The sequence below is a fragment of the Tupaia chinensis genome, unplaced genomic scaffold, assembly GCF_000334495.1.
Source record: "Tupaia chinensis unplaced genomic scaffold, TupChi_1.0 Scaffold143992_1, whole genome shotgun sequence".
Lineage (NCBI taxonomy): Eukaryota > Metazoa > Chordata > Mammalia > Scandentia > Tupaiidae > Tupaia > Tupaia belangeri.
The window spans coordinates 415,913-428,841 of NW_006203843.1; the positions used below are offsets into that span (position 1 = coordinate 415,913).

The 12,929-nt window shown below is 38.2% G+C and overlaps 1 protein-coding gene across 1 annotated transcript in view; it reads left to right on the top strand.

Annotated features, from left to right (window-relative positions):
• The window catches only part of FAM120C (family with sequence similarity 120 member C), a gene marked incomplete in the record, with an annotated part of 172,559 nt that overhangs the window by 67,765 nt on the left and 91,865 nt on the right, over positions 1-12,929 (top strand). Inside the window, 2 exon segments of the mRNA XM_014583023.2 lie at positions 1,415-1,661; positions 4,512-4,594. Coding sequence (XP_014438509.1) covers positions 1,415-1,661; positions 4,512-4,594 — 330 coding nt within the window.

A 12,929-nucleotide genomic window follows, 5' to 3' on the forward strand; every position in this document is an offset into this window, starting at 1 on the left:
TAAGAGTCTTTACTCTGCATGATTTACACCTCATTATTAGTGAGATAAAGGTGAGGCTGAAAGCAAGAGAATACTTTACCTTAAAACATTTTAAAAAGGAAAAATTACAAAAAAAAAGAGAAGACAGAGGCAGAGAGACAGAGACAGCGAGAAAGCTAAAGGGGCTCCCTACCACTCGAGTTTGTGGGATGGAGGCTGAATTATCAGTAGAAAATCTTCATTTTTCTTTTTTCTCTGAAATCACTAGTTCTCGGGAGCCATGGAGGAGTCTTCTTCTGAAGGCCTGCCCCTTGCCTCTCCACTCAAGTTTGTGGACTGGAGGCTGAATTATCAGTAGAAAATCGTCATTTCTCTTTTTTTCCCTGTAATCATTAGTTCTCAGGAGCCATGGAGGAATCTCCAGCCTATCAAAAGTTTAATGTATTTTTTTTAGAGAGTTTTTTGCTATAGGGCATGTGCACTATCAGAGAGAGACAGAGAGACAGAAAGTGAGAAACCACCCCCCAGGGGGCATGGCAATGCCGCAATCCCTTCTCCTCTGTTCTCCTCTGGGGATCTTGGGCACGCACGCACACGTGCCCGGCGTGAGTTTTAAGCCACCGAGTCTGGGACGCGAACCGCAGTCGACTACATAGGAGTCCAGTGACATAACCATTACGCTAACTACTGGTCCTGAAAAGTTTAATGTATTAAAAGTTCTATTAGACTCTAGAAAACTACCATTCCTTTATAGATAAAATGAAAAACAGTTCAGTTAGTTCAATGAAACTATCAAGATCTATGGGCTCTAAAGCTAAATCTGGGTTTTGCTTCTTCTAGACATATATATTTGGGGATAATGTAAAATAGGGATGATAATAATAGTTATAATGGCCTGATAAGGTTGTTATGTTAAGTGAGTTAATATGTATAAGATATTTAAAACATTGTTAGCACATAGTACATATTCAATATGTTAATTATTATTATTTGTTTTTCAGTTTATTCTGTGAGAGACAGAGACAGATATCCCCAACAGGGTCCACACACTATGATTCACCCCCCAGCCTCAGCCAGCCCAGATCATGGGTGTGCTCTGTGCCCAGGGAGGCCCCAGGATGTAAACCCAGGACCCTCCCATATTTGAGTCCAACATTACAGAGCATTGTGTTAGTGCTGCACCACTGCCTGGTCCTAAGTCATTAGCATGAATGTTACTATGCACCAAATGTTATGTGAGAGTCAGAAATAAGATCATGTTCTAGCCTGGGAGAGGGCTTTCATTTTATTTTGTTTTTAAATGACTATTCTCTTCAGCCATATATAATATGAAATTTAATGAAACTGTAAAATGTACTTACTAACTCTCCTGACTTCTTATGAAATACAGATAAATTTCTATGGCATGACATGTTCTCCTCTTTTTTCTTCCTAGGTTTTTCAGAGCCTTGAAGACCACCATTTGGAAGTGGTAGCTTTTTTCAGGGAAAATGGTTTCCATGGTCTTCTTGCCCATGACTCTGAGTATGCACTCTACAATATTCCCTCTTACTACAGTTCCCATGCTCTGAAGCTGAGCTGGAATGGGAAAAACCTCACTACCAACCAGTTCCTGATGCAGGAGGTGGCCAAGCAGCTGGGTCTGAAGCGGATGAATTTTCCCATATTTGCTGCACTGCTAGGTAGGTAGTCCAAAGGAAAGATTTCAATGATTGATAAAGTTTCCTCTTCTAGTTAAGAGATGAAGACAAGAGTGATTTAACTGGTCGTTTTTGGATTTGTTTTTTCTACGTCCTCATGCCAAACACTATGCTGGGGAGAACCTAGTAGGCTTTGGGGCTTCTTAGACATACTAAAACTCACCATTTTTGTCTTATGAATTGCTAGGAGATATTCCAGAATATTATTTTGATTCTTATAAGAGTTTTTCTTCTGTTACATTTTATAACCATAGTACCATTCAGAGTACTATCTTATGCCAGACATTTTTCTAGCCCTAAACAACTTTGTTTTCTCACTTTAGCATTTCTTCCCCAGTGTCTAAATTTAGATCGGGAACACAAATTATTTATTATATTTTTCTCTTTGTTTCTCTTGCGTTAACATGTTATTATGAAAATTTCCAAACATATGACAAAATTGAAAGAATTTTGCTGTGAAAACCCTATATCTACCACCTATATTCTGCAATTAACATTTTATTGTACTGCCTTTATTATGTATTCATTCATCTATCTTTTAAAGATAAACTTCAAAGTAAATTCCAGAGAGTTGATTATATTTTGAGTTGGTTTTCCAAGTACCACAAATATGAAGATTAATATTTTGTCTCTGGCGTGATTTCTGCTCTAGGCCTTGGGCAAGTCACTGAAGTCATATTTCCAAGGTTTCATTTTCCTCCTCTGTGAGATAAGAATAATAATACCTCATGATATTACTTTTTAAAGTTTCTTTTTTTCATTCTTGGAGGAGCAAGTAAAACAAAGATGCCAACTAGCAGAGTCTTGATGCAGTAATCCATCCCCAGCCTCAGCCAGCCCCAGATCAAGAGCACACCCATGCCCAACATACATCTTTGGATGTGAATCCAGAACTTTCCCATGTGTTTCAGCCACAAAATATGATTTTTTCCCCCTGCTCCTCTATCTGGCCTCCTTTGTGGGTGTTATTGATAAGATTAAATGAAATGAGACAAATGAAATGCCCACCATTTATTAGACAGTTATCAGTGATTTCTGTCACAAAAGACAGCATTACTAGATGGTAGGTAATCACATGGGCTTTGGAGTCAGACAGTTCTACCTCCTTCTCCTGGTATGGACACTTATTAACTGGGGTACCTAGGGCCAAGTCATCAAACTTGTCCAAACCTCAGTTTCCCTGTCTATAAATTGAAGATAACCATACCACCATGCATGATCATTTAAAAAGATGATCCATAATAAACAGGATACATCATAGTACTTAACATATAGCTACTGTAATTCTTACATTAAAAATACAGGCCTGGGTGAATTATTTGATACCAACCAGTTCCTGATGCAGGAGGTGGCCAAGCAGCTGGGTCTGAAGCGGATGAATTTTCCCATATTTGCTGCACTGCTAGGTAGGTAGTCCAAAGGAAAGATTTCAATGATTGATAAAGTTTCCTCTTCTAGTTAAGAGATGAAGACAAGAGTGATTTAACTGGTCGTTTTTGGATTTGTTTTTTCTACGTCCTCATGCCAAACACTATGCTGGGGAGAACCTAGTAGGCTTTGGGGCTTCTTAGACATACTAAAACTCACCATTTTTGTCTTATGAATTGCTAGGAGATATTCCAGAATATTATTTTGATTCTTATAAGAGTTTTTCTTCTGTTACATTTTATAACCATAGTACCATTCAGAGTACTATCTTATGCCAGACATTTTTCTAGCCCTAAACAACTTTGTTTTCTCACTTTAGCATTTCTTCCCCAGTGTCTAAATTTAGATCGGGAACACAAATTATTTATTATATTTTTCTCTTTGTTTCTCTTGCGTTAACATGTTATTATGAAAATTTCCAAACATATGACAAAATTGAAAGAATTTTGCTGTGAAAACCCTATATCTACCACCTATATTCTGCAATTAACATTTTATTGTACTGCCTTTATTATGTATTCATTCATCTATCTTTTAAAGATAAACTTCAAAGTAAATTCCAGAGAGTTGATTATATTTTGAGTTGGTTTTCCAAGTACCACAAATATGAAGATTAATATTTTGTCTCTGGCGTGATTTCTGCTCTAGGCCTTGGGCAAGTCACTGAAGTCATATTTCCAAGGTTTCATTTTCCTCCTCTGTGAGATAAGAATAATAATACCTCATGATATTACTTTTTAAAGTTTCTTTTTTTCATTCTTGGAGGAGCAAGTAAAACAAAGATGCCAACTAGCAGAGTCTTGATGCAGTAATCCATCCCCAGCCTCAGCCAGCCCCAGATCAAGAGCACACCCATGCCCAACATACATCTTTGGATGTGAATCCAGAACTTTCCCATGTGTTTCAGCCACAAAATATGATTTTTTCCCCCTGCTCCTCTATCTGGCCTCCTTTGTGGGTGTTATTGATAATATTAAATGAAATGAGACAAATGAAATGCCCACCATTTATTAGATAGTTATCAGTGATTTCTGTCACAAAAGACAGCATTACTAGATGGTAGGTAATCACATGGGCTTTGGAGTCAGACAGTTCTACCTCCTTCTCCTGGTATGGACACTTATTAACTGGGGTACCTAGGGCCAAGTCATCAAACTTGTCCAAACCTCAGTTTCCCTGTCTATAAATTGAAGATAACCATACCACCATGCATGATCATTTAAAAAGATGATCCATAATAAACAGGATACATCATAGTACTTAATATATATCTACTGTAATTCTTACATTAAAAATACAGGCCTGGGTGAATTATTTGATTATTTTCTCTCCCAGGCCCTTTCATAGTCCGGACTTTCAAAGAAAACATTTGTATAGTCAATAAATGACTAATGTACTTCATAGGTAACCACATTCTCCCAGATGAGGACCTGGCTGCTTTTCATTGGATTTTCTTGGGACCAGAACATCCTCTTGCATCACTTAAGGTAAGGACCTCATTTCCTGCCTATTCATATTAAGGGATATCAGATTTTGAGGGACTGGTTATCTTTCATTAGATTTTAAATATTTCACATACTTACAGATAAAACATTATGATCAATACTCTTAGTATCTTAAGAACTCATACAAATCTATGAAGACAAATACTGATAATAAATAAAGGACAGAAGCAGAAACTTTAAAAAAGAGAAAATACAGTGGGCAATAATATGACTATTCAATCTCACTAGTGATCAGACATGTAAAATAAATGAGCAGTGTGATTTTTTTTTAAAACTTAACTGTTTAATTCTACTGAAAAATTAAACTAGCTATTGCTATCAAGGCTATGGCGAGATTGATACCCTCATGCACTTCTCAGGTTAGTATAAATTGGCTATTGTATTATATTTTCCTAGTTCTCTCACTCTCCTACATGACTATTTGTACTTTCTCCTCTCTCTTCAACCCTCTAATATTTCTTCCTCATTTTCTCACTCTCGATTCATGACCTCACTTTCTATTTCACTGAGAAAATGGAAGCAATGAGAAGAGAATTTTCATAAGCTCCTACCTCTATTCATTTCACCTTTATATATATATATATATATCTATGATGCTCTGCCTGCCTTCTATTGACTATTGGTAGATGACCTTTCTGTGTTCCTATTTAAGGCCAACCCCTCCAGTTACACTAGATCCCATCCCCTCTTGCTAACTAAGGGTATCTAACAGCTCTCTCCACTCATTCCCTGATATCATCAATTTCCCTCTCTTTATTTGCTCTTTGCCCTTGGATATATAAGCATGCATGCATCTTTTTTTTTTTTGAGAGGTTTTTCGCTATAGGGCACGTGCACTCGCCAGACAGATAGAGAGAGACATAGAGACAGAAAGCGAGAAATCACCCCCCAGGGAGGATGGTCACGCCACAATCCCTTCTCCTCCATTCTCCTCTCGAGATCTTGGGCACGCACACACACGCGCCCAGCGTGAGTTTTAAGCCACCGGGCCTGGGACATGAACTGTGGTCGACTACATGGACATAGCCATTACGCTAACTTCTGGTTCCCTACATGCATGCCTCCTAAAAAATAAAACAAAAACCCATTCTTGACCTCACTTGGGTAGGGTTCTCCAGAGAAACAGAAGCAAGAAGATGATAGATAGATAGATAGATAGATAGATAGATAGATAGATAGATAGATAGATATAGATAGATAGATAGATAGATAGATAGATAGATGGAGAGGATTTATCATATGAATAATATCACACTATCACAAGGTGGAAAAGTCACACAGTAGGCTGTCCATAAACTGGAGAAATAGATGGAAGTCTCAGAAGTAGGGAAGCACTAGTACAACACACAGACTAAGGCTTAAGACCTGAGCACCTTTGGGGAGGCCGCCAAACAGGTCCAGAATCCAAAGTTAAATAACCTGGGAGTCTGTCTGGCTGGAGGCAAATGGGGGCCAAGTGCCAGTAGGAATGGAACACAGCCAAGCACCAAGTCATGAAACAAGTATAGAGTGGGCAGATATGTAGGCAGCAGGTAGGAAACACCCAGCATGTTCTAGAAGGAAGGGTCAAGAGAGGAAGCAGAATCTCCCACTTCCTCTGTTTAGCAGAGGAGTGCTCCTACTGATTGGATGGTACCTGCCTACATTGAAAGTGGGTAGTTTTCTCTCAGTCCACTGACTCAAATGCCAATCTTGCCTGGCAACTCTAACAGATACACCCAGGAACAATGCTTCATCAACTATTTAAGCATCCCTCAATCCAGTCAAGTTGACACTGAATTATCTGTCACAAGTCTATCCTTTGTCAACTTGGCACACAAAAGCATCTTTTTAGACCATACTTAATATTCAAGTAAAGACAATAACAAAGTCATCATTTTACCTGATATGATACACCTATTCTGCATACAACCAAAAATGCACTAATCCCATAACTTAAATACTGTGATGTAAAATTAACCATACTGATAGAAAGTTAATGAATCTCATTTTGTGATTAATGAGAGGAAATAAAATAAAGATATTTGCTTAATATATGTGCACCAATGTGTTCTTAACAAAATATGGAGGAAATTCTCATGATAAATTCTGTTAACCTTGCCCTTGTTTCTGTAACTGGTCATGTGGTCATAACTGGTATTTATAAATACCTTTTTATACTACCCATTTTAGCTTTTCAGCAAGCACTTCAGTTGGTTATGGTTCTTTACCTGGCAGGATAACCAAAACCTTCATTTCTGAAGGGTCTGGGCCATTTGCAGTCTTGGATGGATTGTGTTATTGTAGTTTCTCACTGACCAAAATATGGGGCATGATGGTATTAAGAGACTCCCCAAGGGATCTCTGGTGTTCCAGACAAAGTCTTACCTCTATTGTGGAATAATAGTTCAATTTTCCCATGTAGTCTAGATCAGTCACCCCAAACAACACTGTCTTTCCTTTCTTAGCCTGTTGGCTTGGAGTCATGAGCACAAAGTAGCAGCAGCAGTAGCAGCCCAGTATCAGTCTTTATTTCTATTTCAATGGAATCCATTTCTCCTGGTGGAAGCATTCTTCACTCTGGAACTAAGACTTTTAGGCTAGCTGATCATAATATCATGGGTATAGGAGCAGAAATTTTGCTAGTGGTGTGTGGTGCCACTCCCATTTCTGTGCCTTGATTTTTGGATCTGAATCCTGGCTATGGAAGCAAAAGTACCATATATTGAGCATTGGGTCAGAGGATATACAGCATTCTGTTAACCTTGCCCTAGGCATACAAAGTATTATCACCTAGCTGGTGCTATTGGATTGTCAGAATTCTTAAGTCATGATGCATTTTTGCATAGAAAAGAAAAAAATACATCATGACTTTTGTGACAACCCAATATAACAGACTTCAAAAAGTCATTCTTCTGGGACCAGCAGTTAGCATAATGGCTATGTTGCTAGACTCCCATGTAGTCAACCACAGGGTGAGTCCCGGATCCGGTGGCTTAAACTCGCTCCGGGCGCATGTGCATGCATGCTAAAGATCCCAAGAGGAGAATGAAGGAGAAGGGATTGCAGTGTGACCATCCACCCAGGGGGGTGATTTCTTGCTTTCTGTCTCTCTGTCTCTCTCTGTCTTTCTGGAGAATGCACGCACCCTATAGCAAAAACCTCTCCAAAAAAAGAAAAAAAAAAGTCATTCTGCTTCTAGCCCTACACCCAGCAAAAAGCCGGAATTCATGTGTATCTGAGGTGGGCCTGGCCCTGCCTCTTTAACCAGAAAGCCTCTGCCCCAAACCCCTCCTTTCAGTCCCACACTCAGGTAGGGTGGTCTCTGTCTTCTTTCTGTCTCTGTCTTTCTCTCTCCCTCTTCATTTCTCTAGAAATTTTTCTCTTATATATAAGTATGTGTGTTTTTAAAAAAATATGTAGGTACTGTCTCTTGTCTCTGACCTCTCATTTCTCTTGCTAATTTCAGAATTCATGTGCTTGTGAGGTGGGTCTAGCCCTGCCCTTTTTGCACAGTGTACTTTGTGCCATGTGGTTCTCATTTTTTGGCCTTTTTTAATTTTTTAAATAAAATGTTTTTTTTTCCCTTTTCAGTGTTTATTTTTGTTGTTGTTGTGTTGTGTTTTGTTTTTCTCTTTTTCCCTTTGTTTCCTTTTTATTACCTGACTTTCTCACCTTGCTTCTCACCTTGCATACATTAAGTGTCTAGGCAGATCTAGGTGCACAGTAGCAACATATCTGAATACTTTAAGCCCCACAGCACAGCCCAGGCACCTCTTTTGCCTTGAAACTGTGAGGCCTTTGTAGTATCTAGTTCCATTGACACAAGTTCAGGTTGCTTGGTGAGATCAGGGAAACAGAACTACAGAAAAATTACAGTCCATCTCCTTCCACACATCTCTAACACTCAGAATTAACTCCAAGAAGATAGGAAGTAACATAATCCATCAGATGACCAGAAACCACCACCCAGAGGCACAAGAAATATGGGAAGTCAAGAAAATATCTTTCCTCCAAGGAGAAAGAACAGCCCTTCATCATCCACAGACAGTACAATGGAACTCGTAGAAATGTCAGATAAAGAATTTAGGATATTCATAGTAACAAAGTTAGCAGAAATGCAAGAGAAGAGAGACAAAAAAAAAAAAAAACCCTCCAGAAAATTCAAGAGACAAGTTCCAGAAGGTGAGGAAGTTCTTCCACGATCTGAAAGAGGAAATGCACACCATAAAAAAGAATCAAATGGAACTCTTAGAGATGAAGGCTGTAATATAAGAAATCAAAACCTCCCTTGAAAGTATGAAAAAGCAGATTAGATTATGCAGAAGATCGAATCTCAGATGTATAAGGTAGAACCTCTGACTTACAAAAATAAACACCAAAAAGACTGAGAACATAACCCAAAAAATAAGAATAATATACGAGTAATACTAGATGCCATTAGACGCCAAAACATCCAGATCATCAGTATCCCAGAAGGTAAAGAAATAATAAGGGTATTGATAATCTATTCCATGAAATCTTGGAAGAAAACTTTCCAGACCTAGAGAGGCATTCAAATATCCAGACCCAAGAAATACAAAGGACCCCACATAGAATCAACCCAAGAAAATCTTCTCCAAGGCATATCATAGCCAGATTGACCAAAACCACAGGCAGAGACAAGATGCTAAAATTGGCAAAAGAAAAATGTCAAGTTACTTTCAAAGGATATCCCATCAGGTTAACATTGGACCTCACGTCACAAACAATGCAATCAAGGAAAGAATGTGAAAATATATTCAGACTCTGTAGCCAAAATATTTTAATTTAAATTAAGTGTTAAGTGAAAAACAATTTCAACCAAAAAGACTGTATCTGGCAAGGTTATCCTTCATGCAGGAAGAAAAAGTAAAAACATTCTCAGATAAACAAAACCTGAAAGAATTTACCAACACCGGACAAGCTCTCCAAAGAAGTTCTGAAGGGAGTACTATACCAGGAAATCTAAAGACAGACAGACAACTAAGAGAACAACCAAAAAAAAAAAATGACTAACAGAAAGGCCAACTTAATGATAGGGACAAGTTCTGAAATATCAATAATAATAATATTGAATGTTAATGGAAAGATCAGACCACAGTAACACTGCAGATTCAACAAAAGAGAGATTACATGATACTGAACTGATGAAATAGAATTCTATGACTTTTTTCTAAAACATTACCAATTTTCTTCTGTGCTTTGTCTTCCAGATTTAAGGATTTTTGTTTTCTTTTGAGTTGATGGGCTCAGCAATTTAAAAAAAAAAGAATTTTTAAATCAAAACATAGACTTTTATCCCTTCTTGGCCCCTTTGCAATTGGAAAATATTTGTGAACACTTTTATTTTGTAGCAGAATGGTTATTTGCATAAGTTCAATAATACAACAGTATCTCTTGTCTTGCATCAAAAATTGAAGTCTTGTGGGGACTTTGTGCAAATAACAGACCAAATTGAGATTAACCTAATTTTTTTTCAAATAAGTTAGTTTATACCTCTCTTTAGTAAAAGGGGGAATGGAGAGAGAAAGAAATGTTTCAGAAGAAAATTACAGTGCACTTGTCACTAGATTCTAGCTTTGTCCATACTTTAAGATCTTTTGTGAATCAATAAAATGTGAAAAAGGAAAAGAGTAATATGGAAGGGTGAAAGGGGAAGGAGAAGAAAAAAATGGGTAAAAGTATGCTTAACTGACAAAAAATAAGAAGCTATTTGCTGATGATAATATATATAGTAATATCCTTGTCTTGACTGACATGCATGATATTTGTTTTGGAAAAAGAAATGTAAAGACATGTGATAAAATGTATAGTAAAATAAATAATTAGCTAAAAAAAATAACTATTCTACTGTTCTATTAAGCCAGCTGCTTCAAGATGGGGAACATGATATGACCAGTAAATTCCATGATCATAAGCCTATTGACACATTTCTTTGGCTGTGAAGTGCATTCCTTGGTCAGAAACAAAACTGTGGAATACTGTGATGGTGGATATGGCATTCTGTAAGACCATGGCTGGTAGTTTTGGCAGAAGCATTGTGTGCAGGGAAGGCAAATCCATGTCTAGAATAAGTATCTATAAAGTAAGGACAAAACACAGTTCTTTTCATGATGGAAGTGGTCCAACATACTCAAATCACCACCAGGTAGTTGACTGATCACCCTGAGGAATTGTGTCAGCCATAATTGTGTCAAGCTCAGTGTTGGTCTCTGCAGCTAGTAGATTGGGCATTCGGTGGTGGCCATACTCACTATAGCCTTCATCAGTGGAAGTCCATATTCCTGAGCCTATGTCTAACCTCCATCTCTGCCACCATGGTCACCTTGTTCATGAGCCCATTGGACAATGGCTGAGGTGGCTGAGGAAAGACAATGACTATTATCTACAGAATGGGTCATCCTATCTATTTGATTATTAAAATATCTCTCTTCTAAAGTCACCTTTTGGTGAGCATTCACATTAGACACAAGTGTCTTCATATTTTTTGCCCACTCAGGGAAGTCCATCCACATACCTCTTTCCCAAATTTCTTTGTCACCAATTTTCCAGTGCTGTTCCTATCAAGTTCCTGACCAACTAGCCAAACCGCTGGTAATAACCCATGAATGAGTATATAACGGGACATCTTGTCATTTTTTCTTCCTATAAAAATGCACAAGTTCTGCCTGCAGAAGATGTCCTTTCACCACTGTCCTTCAAGGTTGTCCCAGAGAAGGGCTATAGTGCTTCCACTGTCCACTTTGATGTGGTGCCTAAATATATGGCAGAACCATCTGTGAGTCAAGTTCAGGTCTTTTTTTCTCTGTCAAATGATCATAGAAAACTCTCCATGAGGCAATAGGGAGAGAGAAGGCGGTATAGAGGGAGTAGGAACTATGGACATTTGGGCCCCTTCTTCATATAACTTACTTAGGGCTTTAGGACCTACTTGGGCCAAGTCATATATACATCACTTCTATTTGTTGATGGAGTGCTACCATGCATGCCCAAGTTTATGGCTTAATGAGTCAGATAACACTCAGTTCATGATGGGTAGCTCAGGTAACATGGTAACTTGGTGGTCTAAGTGGTGTTCTGCCAATTGCTAAGTTTGTCTGTTTTAGTTATGCATTCTGGAGCTGGTAAGTAACGACAGGATGGATTTGAGAACCCACTGTAAGTCAGATCAGAGCCAAAACTTCATTAATCACATGACTCTCATAAGCCCCCACACTGACTGGAGGGCCAGTGACATTTTGTGTCTTCTGGAATCATCAGAGCCAGTGTTTAATAGTCTCCAAAATTGATTACTTCCTTTTCCCCAACAAATAATTACCCAAGTTAAAGGTCATAAATCCCCTTGGAGAAGGTTGATAGAAAGATTAACAGTATGAATTTTTGGTAGTGTGAATGGTCCTTCATGAAGGTGATCCAGCCTTCTCTTCATTCAAAGGATTCTAAGTCTGTAAACTGGCTCAATAATGGGAATTTACTGAAAGGTATATGTTCTAGACCCTCCCAGTGTGGGCGAGTAGGTTTTATGTACTAAATCCACTCTAACATTTCAGTCTTCCTAAGCTTTTTAATCCCTTCTCTACATTAAAGCACAGAAGATCAGGCATACACAGTTTACTCATGATGAGCCATCTTTTGATCCATGTTTCAGCCAACCAATCAAACAAATATTATCACCTTTTTTATAATATTAAATGCAAAATGTCTACTTAATGGACCCCTATCAATAAATTCAACCTAGGGGCTGGCAGGTGGCGTGGTGATAGGAGTGCTGGACTCCCACATGACCGACCGCGGTTCAGGTCCTGGACCTGGTGGCTTCTTTTCTCACTTTCCCTCTCTCTCTTTCTCTGTCTCTCTCTGATCAAACTGGAAAATAATAATAATAAATAAAGTTAAATAAAATAATAGATTAAAAAAACCTATAAAAAATTCAACATGAATTCATACTGATGAATGATACTTCACCATTTTTTACAACACAAATCCATTTTTATTCATTTACATTTCATTATTTTAAATCTTTGAGGGGTACAGCATCACACAGATTCTGTGTCCAATAGCCTTAGCAGAAGGTTGCTCTAACCATGCCACTGTTTCCATGGACTCAGGTAACCTTTCCCCAGATTACTCTGGTTTTATTTGGTTTGCTACCAGGAGTCACTGTGTTGTTTTTTGCTTTGTACACATAAGCACACCTCTTGCCTAAATAGAATTCCGTTTCATCTCGTGCATAAACACCTTCAATTTTAAGAAGAGCTGTGTGCTCCCTTTGATTCCTGAGACCCCGCTTATAGCCAGCAAAAATGGCCTTGGACCA